Here is a 20,993-nt window from a genome sequence, read left to right as displayed (position 1 = left end):
CTGTGGAGGTCGAGAAAATTAAGGCCATCCCGCCTCAAGTTTAGCGTTAGCACAAGTACAGCCATCTTAGCTTCGGCAGCCATCTCAGGCCCCTGTGAACAAGAGCTGAACTCTACCCTACTTCAGTTTCAGGAAAAACCGCAGAATGCCCTTGACAGAAAGTCCCATATCGGAATGAAGACAGAGCTTAAGAAACTCTCCCACCTTTTCCCCCATATCGGAATGAAGAAATTCCTCCACCCCTTCTGGAAATCCACTAGACCAGCCCATAAAAACCCAGGTGTAACCCACCTCAGGGTCCAAGTCCCTGCTCTGCTGTGACGGGTATACTTGGACCCAAGCTCGAGCTTGCTAATAAACCCTCGTGTGCTTGCATCAGTGTTGGCTCCTTGGTGGTTTCTCGGATTTGCAATCTTGGGCACAACACTTCCTTGTTTATTTTTTTTTCCTGAGAAAAATTTAAGTTCCATTAGATGAATACAACATATAGATATGTGTCTTGTTGACTACTTAAGCTTTAAAGCCTATATGAGTATTTGGCACTCAGTAAATATATGTTGAATAAAAGCATAATTATATGATGAAGGCTTTTTTATTCTTTGACCACTTATTTTGTGATTACAAATTATATGTTGTTTGGACTATAACATTTTACTGATGAATATGTGGTGTTGTGTAAATATTTGTGACTGATACTAAAATATAAGAGTTTCCAGATTTTTAAAAATGTCATACGCAAACTGATCCTGAGGTGGGAAGAAGTTTTATTTTCATAACAAAATTATGTTGATTTTAGCTGAAACTTTAGATTATCTTTAATTAAACCATTTTCTGATAAAACATTTTCTGATTTCTTCTCCTTATAAATAGCAGGCAGGACCTCGAGCAGGGATTAGGGAATTGGTGTTCAGATATGGGGATAAAGAGTCACTTCTGAGGAAGATATGCTCTGTAGAGAGGTGAATTTGAAAAAGTATCTTGGAGAAATGCCAAGTTAAATTCCAGGCAGCCTGTCAAATGAATCATATAGCTGAAGGAAAAGGGTCAATATGACCCTCCAGGTGGAGCTGGGAAGACCTGGCTCTAAACAAGTAAAAAAGGAGAGAAATGAGTCTAGAAGTGAGTTGCTGAAGCAGAGTTTAGATTTTTGCCAGGTGTTTATGATCTTAAGTAGGAATGATATGGTTAAAAAAAGAAAATTGATTTTCACAATTACTCAAGAATATAAGTATAGAACAGAGCACACTTTAGGTTCCATTGGAGGCAAAAGAATCTTCATGGCTCTGAAAAGCTTAACCCTTAAAATCCTAATTCTCTATTTCTTTACTCCAGCGTGAATATTCTTACAATAGTGAATTATTTGTCTTTTCCTTCTAAAAAACTGCATCTTCTATAATCACTTATTTTTTGTGTTCTCTTTTTGCTAGTCTGCCATATCTAGTTAATACAGCTGAGGGTTGGTAACATATTTGCTTGTATTCTAGGAGTTCTTTATGTCAAAAGTGTTTTAATTTCCATATATCAGAATGCCAAGTATAATCATAAATATAATGAGCATGGTACATGGTAAGACCTTGGTATGTCCTTAAGTGGGAACCAACTTCATCCAAATACTACCCAGCAAAAGCCAACAGGAATTGCGAAGGATTGTGCCTCCTGCTTATTTCTTCCTTTCCTTTCTCTTTCCTTTATTAACTAACTTAGAATCTATTTACTAAGCACTTACCATGTGCATTGTTGATTGTGGTGGAGTTCCTTAAAAAACAAGAAAATAGAAACTCTCAAGGGCCTTCCAATCAAAATTCCATTTGAACAGTCAAATATACTCATGTGAAACTATAAATATGGCACGAGGAGTGGTGCAGTTCATATGCTTAAAACAATGTTTTCCAAACTACATGTTGCCAGGCATCCTTTGCTGCTTCATAAATTTATTGGGTTAGGACTACACTTGACCAAATAGTAGTGATAATGATCATAGGAGAATATCGGGTAACTATCAGTGTGTATTCTATGTAATCAAATACCTTTTTTTCATAACATTTTTGAAGTACAGATGTATGAATGCACTGTACATCAATGTAATGTATATGTCTTACCATGAAACAAGGATAAAAAACATGGTTGAAAGACATTTATCCAGAAGAGTTTGGAGACAGACTGTTTTAACTTGAGTAGTCAAGGAAAGAAGGCGTTATGGCTCTGAAAGTACTTGAAAGAGGCTTAGAGGACAGATGACTTTTCAGATGGAAGAGCTACCAAAAAGAATTCTGAAATCAAGAATTAAGTCATAACCATAAGAAAGTGAACTGTATAGAATGAACCAGCTTACTCCTGAATGAATGAATGACCACTCTAGGATCAAATATACTTCCAAAATCATCTAGGAAACATTTAACTAATATACAACACAATCCAGATCTCCCAACTTGGAATTACCCTCCCTCTCTGATGCCACAGGTAAACTTTTAACAGTGTTCCTGTGAGGTATACCACACAAGGGTGCTTCAAAATATGTTTCTGTCCAATTGTTTATTCCACATATGTGTTTAGGATATTGAAAATTTTTTTGAAAATATGACTGGCCTAAAGATAAATACCTAATTTAACATATTGAAAGTGGTTTTTGCTCCCTCTCCCCCTTATATTAGATCCACTTACTTGTGACTTCTATTAAGACAGTAGACTCTCTGAGCTCTCTACTGGTCTAATATTTACTGGGTAAAAAAACCAAGGACTCGGGACAACTGATTTATTTTTGTGGAGGCGGAGAAAATTAGGGCCATTCCACCTCAAGTTTAGCTTTAGCACAAGTACAGCCATCTTAGCTTCGGCAGCCATCTCAGGCCCCTGTGAACAAGAGCTGAACTTTACCCTACTTCAGTTACAGGAAAAACCGCAGAACGTCCTTGACAGAAAGTCCCATATCGGAATGAAAACAGAAGGCCCGCCCTTGACAGAAAGTCCCATATCGGAATGAAAACAGAGCTTAAGACACTCCCCCACCTTTCCCCATATCGGAATGAAGACAGAGCTTAAGAAACTCCCCACCCTTTCCCCCCATATCGGAATGAAGAAATTCCTCCACCCCTTGTGAAAATCCCCTAGACCAGCCCATAAAAACCCAGCTGTAACCCACCTCGGGGTCCAAGTCCCCGCTCCGCTGAGTCGGGTATACTTGGACCCAAGCTCGAGCTTGCTAATAAACCCTCGTGTGCTTGCATCGGTGTCGGCTCCTTGGTTTCTCGGATTTGCAATCTTGGGCACAACAATTTTAGCTTTTTTTTTTTTTTTTTTGGCGTGTGTGTATGTGTGAATACAAAAGAAAGAAAGAAATAAAAAGAATAAACGCGGTCCGGGTGGCCTCTAGAGAAGGGTAGCTGTTGTTGCAGGAATCTTGCAAGTTAATGAGAATTCACCCGGGACTCAAGAGCGACCGAGAGGGGAGAAAGGAGGAGATGGCGTGTGTATGTGTGTGGGGGGTGGTGGGGGAGGATAAAAACTCTTCCTTTGCAGCTGGCCCTCTCCCTCATTTGTTGCTCCAATAAGCAGTAATTAGGTCCTGAGCTAATGGTGTCAGCTGATCTGCTGTTTTTAGGCTAGACCCAGAGGAATCTCCATGGAAACCCTGCTGGAGTCGTCCCCCCACCTGGATGCTGAGTGCTCCTTTCCGCCACCTGGCTGCCGCCGCGCCCGCTGCTACCTCCTCCTGCCTCTAACCTGCAGCCTGCAGCATGCGCACTGCCCCCGGGATCCCTAAATGGGACAATTCTGCCCGTGACGTCAGCGCCCAGCCGTCTCCACAGAAACTTTTGTCCCATTGGCCAATCAGAGAGCTTGGAAGGGGCCAGGGGGGGGGGGTGGGAGGAGAGGGGAGTGGGAGGGGTGGGGGTGAGGGGAGAGGCGAGAGGTTTAGTGTGTGGAGCTGCTCGCGCTCCGCCCGGGCTGTCAGTCCCGGCTCCAGCCGCCGCGAGACCTTCCCGGAGACGCGCGCACACCCAGCGCACCCCCCGCACACCGCACACCCTCGCTCCCTTGCTCACAGACACGCACACACTCAGCCTGGCCGAGCGGGAGCCACTGACCATTTTGCAAGTGCCGGGACCAGCTGCGGCGCAGTGGGTACAAACACTCCGCGTTCCCATTCGGGGCTTTCGTCTGGGAGACGACGACGAGGGGCGAAGGTGGGCTGGGACGCGGACCCGGCGCGGGGCACTGGTCGGGCCGCCTCTCGGGCACCGCCGCCTCCCGGGACGGGCGCGGGCCTCCGCAGAGAGAGTAGAATAAAGAGGAGCGGCCGCAATCGCAGCGCGAGGAGGATGGGAACTCCCCTGTCTCCAGCTCTGTAACAAACGGGTGGAAATCCTCAATGGAGGAGCCGCTGATTTCATTTGCTTGAGAAAAATCGTCCAGAGGAACTCATATTTGGCTACTCTGAGCAGTGGAGGGGTGTCCATGACGTGGCAGGGGGAAAATAGACATACGAAACCTCCTGTGTGTACTGCAAACTGTAACCAAGCAAGGGGAAAATCATCTCTCTCTAGATTTTAATTTCACGCAAAGGGTTTTAAGCATCTGCAGTATAAACTTACTTCTATGCCTTGTACCCAGTTCAGCAGAAACCAGAGGAGTCCTGTCTGGGGACCCCATCATTATCCGGGATACCCGCCGCCAGCGGCCTGCCTTCGTTTACCCACATCCCCCCTGGAACGGATATCTGTTTGGGGGTATCACAGTCTTTCCTATAGAACTATGGCCAAATAATATCCGTGAATGTTTTGCTAATTCTGGGACTTAACTCCTGGAACCTACCTGCAGGGCTGGAATTTAGCCTACATGCCTATGAAGAAATGACATTTTAAACCATTTTTAGAAAATACCTTAAAGGTTTCCTGTGTAGCAGGATTTGATAGGCTTAACAACATGACAGGTAAGAACTTTCTCTCTTTCTAGTCCCTGGACGCCCCACGCAGGGAAGGCCGAAGCGGAACGGGACCCTGGAGGAAGGAGAGCCCGGGGACCTGGGTGCCCTGCGGGGCTCGCAGGCGCTCGCAGGCGCTCGGCCCCGGCGGCTGCTTTCGAGAGAGGCGCAGCGCTCGCCTCCTGGACGGTGGGGCCAGCGGCTGGGGAAGCTTCTGGGGCGCGCGCGGGGAGGCGGCGCAGCGCTCCACCTGCCCTGCCCCGGACACAGCCCCGGGGCGAGGCGTCCAGGGACCACCCCAAGTCAATATTGGGATATATATCTATATCTATATCTATATATTTTTTTTAATAAACCAAGGAATGGGATTTTAATTATTTAAAACCCAGGTCCTCCGGGCCGGATGCTGTTGGGATGGCCCTAGTCACACAATATTAAAGAGACCCATCACCAAGAGGACGAGGAAAAGCGTCCGAGACCAGCGTCCGAGACATCCGTTGCAATTACGAATGAACCAGAGACTTGGTAGCACAGGGCATTGATTGCTGGTGCCCAGCCGGACCCTCCTCCCCTCTCCCCGTCCCCCCCCCACCCCCCCGCCCCCCAACCCGAGGCAGGCTCCGGCGGCGGCCGGGACCTCGCGTCCCTACATCGTGGCCGGGGCTGCATTTTTCATGAGCCCGGGGTGAACAGGTGCGAAGTGCGCTGGGAGCATCCGGCCGGCGGCCGGGAGCGGGGAACATGGAGAGCGAGCGCGACATGTACCGCCAGTTCCAGGACTGGTGCCTCAGGACTTACGGGGACTCAGGCAAGACCAAGACGGTGACCCGTAAAAAATACGAGCGGATCGTCCAGCTCCTCAACGGCTCCGAGTCGAGCTCCACGGACAATGCCAAATTTAAATTCTGGGTCAAATCGAAGGGCTTCCAGCTGGGCCAGCCGGACGAGGTCCGCGGGGGCGGCGGCTGCGCCAAGCAAGTGCTTTACGTGCCGGTCAAGACCACGGTGAGTGACTCGCCTTCCTCTGTTATTTGTCTGCGGGAGCAGCCGGCGGGGAGGGGAGAGGCGAGGGGGGGGGAGAAAGGGGGAGCCGTGAGCCACCGTTGGCTCGTGTGCCCCCCACCTTTCTCAACCCCCTCCCCAAGTCGTCCCCACTCGCCTTAACCAGGCGCGTTTCCCTCGCAGTGGCGTCTTTGTGGTCCTTTATTTTAAAGCGGCAGCGCACGTCCGGAGCTCGCCGCCCTCCTCGCCTCCGGGCTCCCGAGCCCTCCGGAGCCCGGTGCCGGAGCTTGCATCCCCGCGTCGGGCGGCCTCCCGCGCGTCCTCGGGTTGGCCCATTGTCCCAGGTCCTTCGCTGGGCGCCGGGCGCGTGTCCCGCTCTCGCCACCAAGCATAAAGGCCACGCTGGAACCCCAGACGCACGCTCTGATAACAGACGATTCCGATCGATCGTCTCCAGTGTCTCCTAATTGGCACAAAGCCCGATTGTGCCGCTAGTCAGAGATGTGGGGTTCTATCCCCCCTCCCCCGCGTTCCTTCCTCTCCCCGCACCCCCGCCCCCGGACACTATCAGGTTTTATTGTTAGACCGCCTGGGGGACCCGGGGCTATCCCGTCGCCTCGATCACTCCCAGAGATCTTGCCACGACTATTTCGATTGTGGATAAGGTCCTGGAGATTCCTCCTCCCCGCCCCCCATTCCCTTCCTCACTTCCCCCTTTTATAAATAAAGCCGCGGCTACATGATGAACAACAAAGAGACATGGGTTTGGGCGCGATCAAATGGTGTATGTATCTGTTCCTGGTTCTGGGATGGCTCTAGTTTCACGGCCACGAGGCTGCAAGCCCGGGCGCAGCTAGCGAGGTCCTGGGCGCCGAGAACCTAGGGTATCCCAGCCTCACAGGGCACGAGCCTGTGAGGTTGGGCAGCGGCGGCAGCGTCAATTTCCTTTTTGAGAAGATGGGAACTGAGGGCTACAAGTAGGATTGCAGATCAGATCCCTAAGACCTCTTTCTTCGTCTTGCCACGGTGGGTACTCGCCTAGGAGCAGGGGTGGGGGAGGGTATTTGGCATCCTTTGCATTTTTGCCTGGCTTTGGGGTTTCTTGAGCATTTGCTCCTTTTCCTACTCCCCCCCCACCCCGCCCCCTTACTGGCAACTGTTTCCCGTGCAATATTCCTGGAGGATGCTAGGAAGGAGATGTCTTGCAAGCTATTCTTCTGTCTCAAGCGGAGGTATATTAAATTGGAAATATGTGCATGAAAGGTTTTTCAGAGGACTATTTTGGAGGACTCTTGTAGGTTTGGAAAATAGTTAATGGTTTCCCAAGATTAATTAGGGATAGTCGTTTGAAGGAAGTATATTTCTTTTGGAATTTATTTGGAAAATGGGAAAAGGAAATAAAGGTGAAATGGAAACACACATAAAAGTTCTGCTTTTTTTTTTTTAAGTACTATTGTTGGAATTTTCTGGGAGATAGATCTATAAACACAGCCTTCTCCCTTAACGTGGCACTGCTAAAGACAATGGTGAGATTACTGTCTTGGTTTACTAAATAATGAGGACTAGACGCTTATGGATTAGAACTGAGGTTTATTTACATCTGGATGAGCCAGAAGTCTGTTGTAGAGAATGAAGTGCTTTGATTCATTTGTATCAGAAGGAACTTAACCTGATTTAAAAAAATAACTTAGATTGGGATTCAAAACATAAGAATGTATTTTCTTTGGGGCACCACTGGGCTAATTGAATAAATAAAATAATCACTTGAGGTATGTTTACTTATATATTATTAAATACTATTGTGTATATTTTTCAAAAACAATTGCTAGCTGGGAAGTTTGTTGTTCATTCCTTTTATGTTAAAATCAGGTTCCTCTGTTTACCTGTTAGATAGCTTCACTTGCGTATTGGTCCAATTTATACGTGCAGGGGTTTGATTACGTCCACTATGTGTATAAACAGATGTGACCTTTAAAAACATTAATTAAAAATTCTGAGTAACATAAATTGTGTAACAGCTATAGAGGCACTAGGAGAACTATGGGTGCCAGTAATTCAAACCAGTATTCACATGTTCAGATACCCGTATTTTCATTCAAAAATTTATGCAGGGTTGTTACAGAATTATTGCTAAGACATCTAATGTAGAATGACAACTCCACGGTTAATAATAAGGTAACACATGTTTCCCTTTTCAGTAGAGATTCTATATATTTATGGGAGAAAATGTAAATTCATCAGGTGATATTCTTAGATAGTGGTTTCCATGTAGTATTTAAGAGCTTCGCTCTTCATTCAAGCCTGTTTTGAAATGTTGAAGAGGTTTTTAATTCATGAACTCTTCTGTTGCTCTTTATGAAAATTTTATGCTGCTCCTTACATAGAATTATAGGCTCCGCCTTCCCTGAAAGACAGCCAATCATCATTTCAACAAGTTAAAAAATAAATAAAAGGTTCCCCTTTTATCATGTGTTTCTCCGCATCTCAAATGATTTCTTCCTTAAAAATAAGGTTTTCTTTATAATAGCGGGAGTACAGTCACCAGAAAGACAAAAAATGTATATTTTTTTGAGGTCAAAGGCGTAGCTTGGTTGAGATAAAGTGCTGTGTTTTCAAACAGACTGAGAATCTTTCCAGCTATTTGAGGTTTGAGGGTTTGCGGCTGGCTGTGCTGTCGGTGAGAGAGGTTTGCGCCTGATGTTGCAAGAACCCACTGCTGCTGGTAATTAGACATCATTACTACCTTGAAAAGGGACAGAGAGAAGGGAAGAGGACAGGCTGGGGCTAATTAACTGCTGATGTTTAATGAAAGAAAGGGAGACTGATAAATAGCAACTGGGAGATTGTACCAGAACAGAGTAGGCACACCACGTAGACTTAATTGAAACAGGACTTTCAGAACGAAAGGAGCTGGGTTCTACCTCTTATTTTCTTTAAAAGGATAGCCGCAGCTTTGCAAATACTCTTTCCCCTAAAATCTAAATTTAATTGAGGATAAAATCAAGCAGGTGACAACTGACTTCAAATGAAAATGTGAAATACTAGAAAAGATCAACATACCCTTTAGTATTTGCCCTGGCCATGCCTAAAGCTGAGGGGACGTATCTATCACTGTTTAAATTACTCTGTGACTGAGGAGATACTGTTTGGTCACCAAGCAACAACATCCTGCAACTCAGCCATTTTAGGTCTGGAGTAGGATCTGCATGTGTGTCTGCACGCGCATGCACGCTCGTGTGTGCACTTTGCACGCACACGTGCACTTTGTTGAGCATTGCATTGAAGTTGTGTTTACCCTGTTGCTGTTATTTTTATGTGTTCCTTCATTAAAGCTTTCAGACGCTTAAAAGGGCGAAGTAACGCGTAACTTAAGATAGTTCTGAAAAAGATACGGCAAATGTCTTATTGATTATAGGAAAGGTTTCATCAGTGATCATTTTAAATCAGCAACACTACGGTTACTCTGTTTTATATTTTTGATAGTTTCAGCTTAATTTGTATTTAGAAGCTTTTCATCCTGATTGACATTTTGGTTTTGGCCACAATTTAGTTGAAGCATCACACTTATAATTCGACTTACCACAACACATTATATATACCACTTGGTATTATGAAAGGTAAACTTGGGAAATAACCAGAAAATTCATTAAACCTTTCACTACTACTGGATTAATGCATTATTGTGTATTTTTAAAGGCTTGCTGTGCTGTATAAAACATTAGGAAATTCGACAAACTCACATTTTTATTTATTTTTCAATCTTAAGCAAACAAGGCAGTGTTTACTCTCCAGTTATGTGAGTAATGCCTTTCTTGAACTGTATATGTAGGAACGGACACTTAGGTCCCATTTTTGCCTTTTGTGTATTTCTTCTTTATATGTATTGTAACCAGGGGACATAAAATGAATTTTCATCCAGAAGGGAAATGTATTATCTATAGTTATGTCATTTGAAAATGAGGATTTATTCAATTCTGCAATCTGCAGCCTCGGATTTCATATTGTTCTTTCTGTGTATACTAATTGATTACTATATAGTCATTAGAATGAATATTCATGGACCGGTTTATAAATAGTCACTGATTTTTTTTTAGTTCTCTGACTATGGTTTTGGTTACAAATTCTCTATGCTATATCAAGAGCGAAGAAAATAATGCCCATAAAGAGTCAGCATACATTTCTACCAGGTCTAACTTCATGCCTGAGGCACATATGTATATTAGGCCTTGATCTGAAATTTGCTACAGAAATTCCAGAAACACAAAACTGAGTAACATGCTAGTTACACCTTAGGATACTTTATATCTCTGACACAGGCAAATCGTGATAATAGTTTTGCTTATCTCCCATACTTTCAAGATGGGCATTGCTGTAGACAACCAATGCATTTTTTCCTCCTCTTCATTTAGGTATTTTGGGGAGCTCTGTAATATAGGTCTTTGGGGGTCAAATAGATCTCAAGCATGAGTCTCAAAAACATGGCTTAAAAGTGGACTTTAGTGGGACACCTGGGTGACTCAGTGGTTGAGCGTCGTCTTTGGCTCAGGACACGATCCCGGGTCCTGGGATCCAGTCCCACATTGGACTCCTTACAGAGAACCTGCTTCTCCCTCTGCCTATGTCTCTTTATCTCTTGTGAATAATAAATAAAATCTTAAAAAAAAATAAGTGGACTTTAGTGGTTCCTGGAGAATTGCTGTAAGGTATAACTCATCAATGGCAAAACCCTAATACAGTGCCAATTAAGGTTGTCAAGAATAGTGGGTATACCCTTATAAGAGTCCAGTGTGGTATGAGTATTTAGGGACAAGGGGCTGGTAGAGATAACTTCCCTGAATTTATGGAGGAAATCAGACCCTGTTAATATGTGAAGACTAGCCCACACATATTTCCTAAGATACTGGTGCTTGACTTTTCACTGTCTTCCTTGTCTTGTTAATAAGCATAGTGGAGGAGGGGAGGCAGGCAGGGCAAGATTCAGCACTCATTTATATTACATCAATAAACTTCTGAACCAGCTGAGATCCTGCTTCTCAAGATTTTACACTCTAGACTTTGTGCATAGGATAGAGAAAGATCAAGAAGCAAATACAGGGATGTAGCAGCAGAACTTCTGAGAGTTTTCAATCCCATGTCAAGACCATGAAGCTCTTTTCACTAATAGCTGTTGGATTTGCTAAGACTTCCTATATCTAACTAGGAAAGATTAAAGTGAATCTGCTGTATTTTAGGTTATGTTCATTTTGATAGTCCTGGGATAACAAAATAAACTTCATGGACAACATAGATGGCAGGAAACAAGGCATAGTGGGCAAGGTATAGATCCAGAGGAAGATTTAGATACTAGATTTGACATTTATGATAGCTGTGTGTCAGGGGAAATTTAAATAAGAAGTTTCTTCTTGGTAAATGACACTAATAATACTTGCCTAAGTAGTTTCAGATAAGACTAATAATTCATAAGCATATAGTATATGTAGTATCTGTCTGGCACATAGTAAATGCTAAAAAATTGAAGCTGTTCTAAGTATTATTAAGAAAGCAAGGACACCATGATGTAATTATAATTAGGTATATGTTATAAACTCAAGCTCACACTGCCACAAGTAGTTAATATACATCTTTATGAATGTGTATATTCTAATATTTATTTTTTTAGAAAATAAAAATGACTTTATTTTGTAAAAGTGATACATTTTCATTATTTAAAAAATCTAAGTGAAAAGGAGAGAAATTTTAAATTACATTAGATCCCGCATTGAGATTTAACCATTAGCTAATTATGAGCATCATTATAGATGTCTGTCTAAACACATATGCCAAAATAAGATTAGGTATAGTGATTGATTGATATAATGATTGATATGGACAGGAAGAAATAATTTTCCAAAACTGGGATTGTGATTATATGCTAATTTGAACAAGAAACATAAAACATAATATCATCAAAATATAACAAAAGAAAAAGAGAAACATGCAATTCAAAAAACTGGTATTAATAAATACTTCTCAGAGGTATTTGTTCCTGAAATTAGTAGAAAAGATTATGAAACACATTAAGAGATTGAATTACATTCATCTTTTTTCAACTACAGATTCCAATTTCATTCTTACAATTGACTTTCGCCAATGGTAGATGAGGAGGAAGTCTATATCACTTCTCACTGTTTTGTTACTCCCTTCTTATATTAGGTTTATTATAATTATATATTTTATTGTGTTATATTCATTATATTATATAATTGTTTTTATTGTCAAGGTTTTGTTACGGTATGTAATTAGATTCTCATGACTGTTTTTCCTTTAGCATATTTAAATGCTTATCCATTTTTTTACCTGTTTTTTTTTTTTTTTTCTGAATTCTTTGATTAGATTCATTACTTAGTTGGCTACAATCCCTAGTCGTCTTTTTTTTTCTAAAGAAAGGAATATGTATTCCATTTTTTGAGGTTTGTATTCAATTAAAAATATTTGACCTTTGCCTTTATAACTAAAGAACAACTTAACTAGGTGTATTGTCTTTTTTTCCCTCTTACCTCTAGAGTATTGTTGATAATATGTGTGCTCCGTAAAATTCTAAGGCAAACACTTTTTTCCCAAGTTTCATGGATTGTTTGCTTATCATTGAAATTGAATAATTTCACTGAGATATGTTTTGAATTCCTTTTATCACTGAGTACTTATATTTATGTTCATGGCTTCAGTTGCATCTGTCTAGGTTATGGTGACTTAATGCGTATCTTTTGAGAGTCACATCTGTATTTTATACTTTCTACTGGATGTTTCTACCAAGATATCCCTAAGCACCTTAAACTGAACATAACCCCAAATGACTTTTTTCTTCCCTTCATTCCTTCATTCTAGGTCTTCCAAGCTGACACCTTTTTTTCCCTTTTGTATTGTCATTTTTAATAATTATACTGCAATTTATCCTAGTATGGGACCAAATCCAGCTAAGCATTCAAAGAGTGAACCAATGAGACATTTGGTTCCCAGAATAAATGGCAGTTCAGAGATCATTCATTATAATTTCAGGGTGGCAAACAAATTAAAATGATTTGAAACTATGCAATAATTTGAAAGATTTAGAAAAAGTTATTAGCACTATACATTGGAAGAGGAACAGAAAAAAGGTAAATTCAATAGATTTTAATAAGTATAATTTCTATAAGCTAATATAGTAAAGTTTTATGAAAAAGGAGCATTTACTGATTTGCCTTCCTCTTTTATTACTGAGTGTAACATTTAACATTATATTGTGGACTTAGAGGAAAACAGCAGAAATCTGAAAAATGGTATATTTTCTCCTATTTAAAAAAATGTACCTGTATTTCTCTCTTTTGTTTAGAAATTGAAAGCACTAAAATAACAACTTGTCCATGGATAATTTAATGGGCAATCTGAAAAATTTAGAGGCTCTTTTATACAATAATATTCCTGGGAATATATGCCTTTTTTTTTTCCTGCTCCCTGTCTTTTATAAGAGTTATTGTCATTTATGTCCATTGTTTGGTGTACAGCAAATGCTACTTTACAAAAATGGTATTGAATAAATGGAGCCATGAATTTATGTTGTAATCCCTATCTATTTTAAGGATTATCTTTTAAAAAATTTAATAATAATTGATAATATTGTATTAGCTTCAGCTATACAATATAACGATTTCTTTTTTTTAAATTTTTAATTTATTTATGATAGTCACAGAGAGAGAGAGAGAGAGAGAGAGAGGCAGAGACACAGGCAGAGGGAGAAGCAGGCTCCATGCACCGGGAGCCCGACGCGGGATTCGATCCCGGGTCTCCAGGATTGCCCCTGGGCCAAAGGCAGGCACTAAACCGCTGCGCCATCCAGGGATCCCCCAATATAACGATTTCATATTTATGTACATTATAAATGATCACCAGGATGTCTAGTTACCATCTGTCACTATACGAAGTTACACTATTATTGACTATATCCCCTAAGCTGTACGTTATATCCCCATGTCTTGTTTATTTTATATTTGGAAGATTGTATCTCTTAATACCCTTGTCCTTTTCATCCATCTTCCCATCTCCCTCTCCTCTGCCAACCATCAGTTTGTTTTCTGTATCTGAGTCTATTTCTGTTTTGTTTCTTTATTTGTTTTTGTTTTGGGGACCCACACATAAGTGAAATCATATAGTATTTGTCTTTCTTTGTCTAATGTATTTCATTTAACATAATATCTTCTAGGTCTATCCATGTAGGCACAAATGGCAAGATTTATTCTTTTTATATGGGTGAGTTATATTATTACATTGGGTATGTGTGCATGTATGTGTATACATATATACACACATATGGATCACTTTGATATATATATATACATACACACATATGTATGTGTTATATGTGTATGTTGTGTATATATATATACACACATATATACACGTATATATATCTATGTGTGTGTAAATATATGGATATACACCACACATCTTCTTTACTCATTTATCAGTGGACAGGTTGCTTCCATACCTTGGCTATTGTAAAATAATATTTATTAATTTTTAGTTTGATGTCTCATTTGTTTATTTTTATTTTTGTAAAAAGTAAATGTCAAAAAGTTTACTGCCTTGATTTTCTTCCAGGAGTTTTCTGGTTTCAGGTCTTAATTTAAGTCTTTAATCCATTTTGAATTTATGTTTGTGTATGGTCTAAGGAAGTGGCCCATTTTGATTCTTCTGCAAGTAGCTGTCCAGTTTTCCCAACACCATTTATTGAAGAGGCTGTCTTCCCCATTGCATATTCTTGTCTCCTTTGTGGTAGATTAATAGACCATATAAGCGTGGGTTTATTTCTGGGCTTTCTATTCTGTTCCAACGATCTACTTGTTTTTCTGCCAGTGTCATCTGTTAGGATTACATAGTTTTACAGTATAGTTTGAAATCCAGGGGATCCCTGGGTGGCGCAGCGGTTTAGCGCCTGCCTTTGGTCCAGGGCGCGATCCTGGAGACCCGGATCGAATCCCACGTCAGGCTCCCGGTGCATGGAGCCTACTTCTCCCTCTGCCTGTGTCTCTGCCTCTCTCTCTCTGTGTGACTATCATAAATAAATAAAAAAAAAAAATTAAAAAAAAAAAAAAAAGAAATCCAGGAGAGTGATACCTCCAGCTTTCTTTTTCTCCAGATTGCTTTAGCTCTTCAGAGTCTTTTGCTTTGGGTAGTATGGGCATCTTAATATTCTTTCAATCACAAGCATGGAATATCTTTCCATTTGTACCATATTCAATTTATTTTACCAATGTCTTGTAGTTTTCAAAATACAGATCTTTCATCTCCTTGATTAAATTTATTTGTAGGTATTTTCTTCTTTTTGATGCAATTGTAAATGAGATTACTATCTTAATTTATTCCTGATAGTTTGTTATTAGTGTATAGAAACACGACAGATTTCTGTGTATAAATTTTTTATCTTGCACTGTTCTGAATTCATTTATTAGTTAAAATAGTTTTGGGGTGGAGGCTTTAGGGTTTCCAGTATATAGTACCTTGTCATCTGCAAATATTGACAATTTTATTTCCTCCTCCTCCTCCTCCTCCTCCTCCTCCTCCTCCTCCTCCTCCTCCTCCTTCTTCTTCTTCTTCTTCTTCTTCTTCTTCTTCTTCTTCTTCTTCTCCTTCTTCTTCTTCTTCTTCTTCTTCTTCTTCTTCTTCTTCTTCTTCTTCTTCTTCTTCTTCTCTTTTCTAATTTAGATGTCTTTTGTTTCTTTTTCTCATCTAATTGCTATGGCTAGTACTTCTAGTACTATGTTGAATAAAAGTGGTGAGAATGGGCATTTTTTTTCTTGTTCCTGATCTTAGAGGAAAAACTTCTGGCTTTTCACCATTGAGTATGTTATATTAGCTGTATGTTTGTCAAATATGGCCTTTATTATGTTGGGATATATTCCCTCTTTACCGACTTTGTTGAGAATTTTTATCATAAGCGGATGCTGAATTTTGTCAAATGTTTTTTCTACATCTTTGAGATAATTGTATGATATTTACCCTTCATTTTCTTAATGTGGTGTATCACGTTGATTGATTTGCAGATTTGAACTATCCTGGAATCCCTGGAATAAATCCCACTTGATCATGGTATATGATCCTTTAAATGTATTGTTGGATTTGGTTTGCTAGTAATTTGTTGAATATTTTTGTGTCTGTCTTCATCAGGAATATTGGCCCGTAATGTTATTTTTTGTGGCATCTGTCTGGTTTGTATATCAGGGTAATGCTGACGTCATAGAATGAGCTTGCAAGCATTCTTTCCTCTTAATTTTTTGGAGTTTGAGAAGGATAGGTATTAACTCTTCTTTAAATGTTTAGTAGAATTCATCTCTGAAGCTCTTTGGTTCTGGAATTTTGTTTATTGGGAGTTTTGTGATTACTGATTCAATTTCATTACCAGTAACCAGTCTGTTGAGATTTTCTTTTGTTATTTCTTCCCTGATTCAGTCTTGAAAGAGTCTATGTTTCTAGGAATTTGTTAATTTCTTCTGAGCTTTCCAATTTTTTTTATTGTATAATTAGTCATAGTAGTCTTTCATAATCCTTGGTATTTCTGTAGTACTTGTAACTTCTTTTTCATTTCTGATTTTGTTTGGCCCCTCTCTTTTTTTTTCTTGATGAGTCTTGCTGTAGGTTTATTGATTTTGCTTATCTTTTCTTATTTTTTTTTTAATTTCCTTTCTCCATGGGTGGCAATGCAATTTGTTCATCTATCAAAGGCAAAAATTCTGTGTGACATTCTTGATTTCCCCCTTCCCCTTTTGTAGTCACTACTCAACGGAATACCATTGATTCTACAAACTGGAATATGTCTTGAATCCATTATACTCTTACTATACCATACTAAGCAAATGACCATCGCATGGTAGTTTGGTAATTTTCCCAAAAGCTTTGAAGGAGGGGATTTGATTTCTAGTGTTTGAATAATGTGTGATGTATCCTTGGTGCTTGCTATTAATGCAATAAATGAAAAACTTCCCAGCCTGACCCCACATGATGGGCCCTTCTTATTTACCACCACACAATAGCTAGTTTCATAGCTATCTTGGGAATTTTTTTTCACAAAATATAACTAATTAATTAATTTAAATTATTGTAAAAAATATATACTATAAAATTAATTATCTTAACCATTTTTAAATGTACAGTTGAGTAGTATTAAGTATAGACATGCTGCAGATGTCCAGAACCTTTTTATATTGTAAAACTGAAGCTCTGTACTCATTAAATAATAATTTTCACCCTTTCCCCCTTTTCTTCAGCCCCTGGTAATCATCATTCTACTTTCTGTTTCTATGTATATGACCATGTTAGATACTTCATATAAAATTGGAATCCTACAGTATTTGACTTTCTGTGATTGACTTATTTCACTTAGCATAATGTCCTCAAGATTCATCCATGTTATAGCGTATGACAGAATTTCCTTCCTTTTAAAGGCTGAATAATATACTATTGTCAGTATGTACCACATTTTGTTTATCTACTCATCTGTTGATTAATCTTTGGGTTCCTTCAACCTCCTGGATATTCTGAATAGTGCTGCTATGAACATGGGTGTGCAAATATTTCTCAAGATCCTAGTTTCAATTCTTTGAGATATATACCCACAAGGGGGATTGCTGGATTAGCTCTATTTTTGTTTTTCATTTGTTTGTTTTTTGTTGAGAAACAGCTATGCTATTTTTGACAGCAGTTGCACCATTTTCTAGCACTGCCAACAGTGCATAAGAGTAAGCACTCATTGAGGCTAAGAAACTGGTGACTTTGCTCCTCATCCAGAACTTTTCAATGAACATACTTCTTTCTGAATATAACAGAATTAGTAACAATAATAATGCCTTACATTGGTCAAGTCCTTACGATTGGTTAAGGGTTGGGCTAATCACTTTAAAGAAAATATCCCCTTTAATGTTCGCAATAGTCCTGTGGTTATTAATGCTTTTTATTACATATACTTTAGAAAATTATGGTTTAAGTTAAGGTGACTTTTTAAAGTCACAGAGCTTCAAAGTGTTAGAGTTCAGATGGAAATCATTTCAGTTGAATTCCAAAGTTCTTGATTGGATCTCCAGACTTTTAAAATAATGTATTCTAATTGTTAACAAAAATTAACATGCCTGAAGATATATTTTTAATAAATTACATAGATATACTACTGTATCAATAATTAACACATTTTAAAATATATTCAAAAATATAAAAATACAGAACTGAGGTCAAAATACATATAAGGCTTAATATTCTTCACCCCAGTAGGTCATCTCATACATTCTCTGGGGTGTGCATATCAATTTGGAGATAATTACTCTCATGTATAGTACAGTTTTGTCTCACAGTAGTACATTGTGTTTAAGACTTTATACTTCAGCGCATGTATCACCTTTTTTATTACAGAGGGTGCTTCTATACTTAACCAACACAACATTGAAATAGTACCTTAGCTCTACAAATCCTTGGCATCCATAAAACAATTATAGATGTTTGATGTTGGTGTGATGGGAGAGGTTGTTTCATCAAAGGCATACTCAGGCAGGGGGTGGTGCATAGTCAAGAATAGCTAAAGTGTAGGGGATGGTGAAAGATGAAATTGGAAAAGTAGGCTGGTGCAAGAAGTATGGGAAGCCTCCATTGCCATGTTAAAATGTTTAGACTTCAATTCATAGGGAATTACAGATATCAAAAGTATTTGAGCAGCGATGTTATGATTTAGGTCTTAGATGTAGAGACTTGATGTCTCATTGTGGTTTATGTTAGAGGATATAAATCAGATGAGTAAAATAGAAGCTTAATAGTTCCTTTGACTCAATATATTGTTTAAAATATTATAGTTACAGATCCTCATGTATGTAAGATATTACACAAGCATTAAATTCAAATTATCAAGCAGTAAATCAATAAAATTCAGTAGCTTGATGTTATAATTAAATTATGTATAATTGAAAAAAAATAAATAAATTATGTATAATTGAATCATACTGCACAAATCTCAGACTTTAAGTCCAATAAAATGTTAAAAATAGAATTTTTGAAACTTAAAAATAAATTTAAAGGCCCTTTAAAATATTATAGTTACAGATCCTCATGTATGTAACTTAAAAACTTAAAAATAAATTTAAAGGCCCTTTAAAATATTATAGTTACAGATCCTCATGTATGTAAGATATTACATCTTAAAACTTAAAAACTTAAGTTTTTAAAATAAAACTTAAAAATAAATTTAAAGGCCCTTTAAAATATTATAGTTACAGATCCTCATGTATGTAAGATATTACACAAGCATTAAATTCAAATTATCAAGCAGTAAATCAATAAAATTCAGTAGCTTGATGTTATAATTAAATTATGTATAATTGAATCACACTGCACAAATCTCAGACTTTAAGTCCAATAAAATGTTAAAAATAGAATTTTTGAAACTTAAAAATAAATTTAAAGGCCCTTAAAAGGAATATAAATAGAGGCTTCTTAAACAGGTTTTTGTTTGTTTGTTTGTTTGTTTTTGGAACTAAGGAGAAATGATTATTGATCTTTTGGTTGTTACTACATTCACAATTATAAAGACTTGCCAGAGAAATCCTTCTAAAAAACCAAGTGCAGAATTCTATATAGAACACTTACTCAAGGGGCACCTGACTGGCTCAGTCAGTAGAGCATGAAGATCTCAGACTTGTGAGTTCAAGCCCGAGGGTGGGTATAGAGATTATTTAAAAATAATCTTTAAAAAAAAGAGAACACTTATTCAAGCACAGTCCTTTTCAAAATCTAGTTAGTGTTTCAAATAGTTATGAAAACATGAAATTTATGCTTTAAAGCAATACTTTAAATCTTATTCATACTTCATTGATTTTATACTCACATGTCTGTCTCTACCACTGAGAATCTACCCTATGATCCTTCAATTTTGTGCACCACTGTGGTTGGTTGGCAGGATTTTTTTTTTTAAGATTTTCTTTATTTGAAAGAGAGTGAACGCACAAGAGCATGAGAGGAGGGGAGAGGAGGTAGATGAAGATGTGGGGAAGGGTGTGGAGCTCCATCCCAGGGTCCCAGGACCCTGACCTGAATTAAAGGAAAATGCTTAGCCGACTGAGCCACCCAGGCAAGCAGGATTCTAAGATGACTCCCAAATGACCTTCACGCTTGTTTAATCCCCTCCTTTTTGTGTGTGGGTAGAACCTGTGAATATGATGAGCCATCTCTCCCACAGTTTTGTTGTGTTACATGGTACTGTTGACTTTAAGATAGAGGGCTCTTTCAGGTAGGTGCGAATTAATCACATCAGCCTGTTAAATGCAGATATTTTTTTGTTTTGTTGGCTCATAGCAGAGACAGAGCTTCTAAGCCTGAGATGGAGAGGGCCATGTGGTTAAGAGCTGACAGCAACCTCTAGGAGCTGAGAGCATGTTTTGCCAACAGCTAGGAAAACAACGGGGACTTCAGTCCTATAATCACATAGAAATGAATTCTGCCAACAACCAGAGGAAGCTTGGAAGTGGATCTTTCCTAGTTGAGTTTCCAAATGAGAATGTAGCTGGCTGACACTTAGATTTCAGCTTTATGAGAACCTGAACAGAGGACCCAGTTAAAATGTACTGGACTTCTGACACACAAATTATGAGATATCAAGTTTGTAAAGTTGTAAGCTACCCAATTTGCAGTCACACAGCAAAAGAAAACTTAGAGTTCTTTGGTACATTTTCTCAAAAGCATATGCACAGTTAAAACAGGTCAAATTTTTATTTTTATTTATTTTTTCAGGTCAAAATTTTAAAAGGCCTATTTAACTATTTGTAGTTTAAGATACAGCTGAGAATAATTTAAATATTCTTTCCACCTAATGCTTAATGTGTTGCCTTTTTTATAGTTTTTGATGAGATAGTCCATAATTTAGTAAAATATAAAATTTCTAACAGATCAATTGAAGTATTTAATGATGGCTCATATTAGAAGTATATATACATATATTCCTAATAATAACTTGTTTATATGAGTTAATAATATATTAACTTTGATATATAACTTTGATTTTTCTCTTAATGTCTTTATTTTTAAA

The 20,993-nt window shown here is 38.9% G+C and overlaps 1 protein-coding gene across 9 annotated transcripts in view; it reads left to right on the top strand.

The window, feature by feature from the left end:
* The window catches only part of NOL4 (nucleolar protein 4), a 521,978-nt gene that overhangs the window by 127,167 nt on the left and 373,818 nt on the right, over positions 1-20,993 (top strand). The window contains exons 1-2 of one of the 9 annotated variants that reach the window (XM_072829188.1): positions 3,887-4,930; positions 5,311-5,926. The exons of 1 other annotated variant lie outside the window; for it this stretch is intronic. In XM_072829188.1, the coding sequence (XP_072685289.1) occupies positions 5,663-5,926 (264 nt within the window). In that variant the 5' untranslated portion in view covers positions 3,887-4,930; positions 5,311-5,662. Of the gene's footprint in view, positions 1-3,882; positions 5,927-6,181; positions 6,950-7,134; positions 7,156-20,993 lie in introns of those variants that run through there. 7 more of the 9 variants (XM_072829189.1, XM_072829192.1, XM_072829194.1 and 4 more) reach the window with 7 other exon arrangements.

This window comes from Canis lupus, chromosome 6, assembly GCF_048164855.1.
Source record: "Canis lupus baileyi chromosome 6, mCanLup2.hap1, whole genome shotgun sequence".
NCBI lineage: Eukaryota > Metazoa > Chordata > Mammalia > Carnivora > Canidae > Canis > Canis lupus.
Note: the sequence above shows the minus strand (reverse complement) of the source record. Positions and strands in the feature narration are given on the sequence as shown.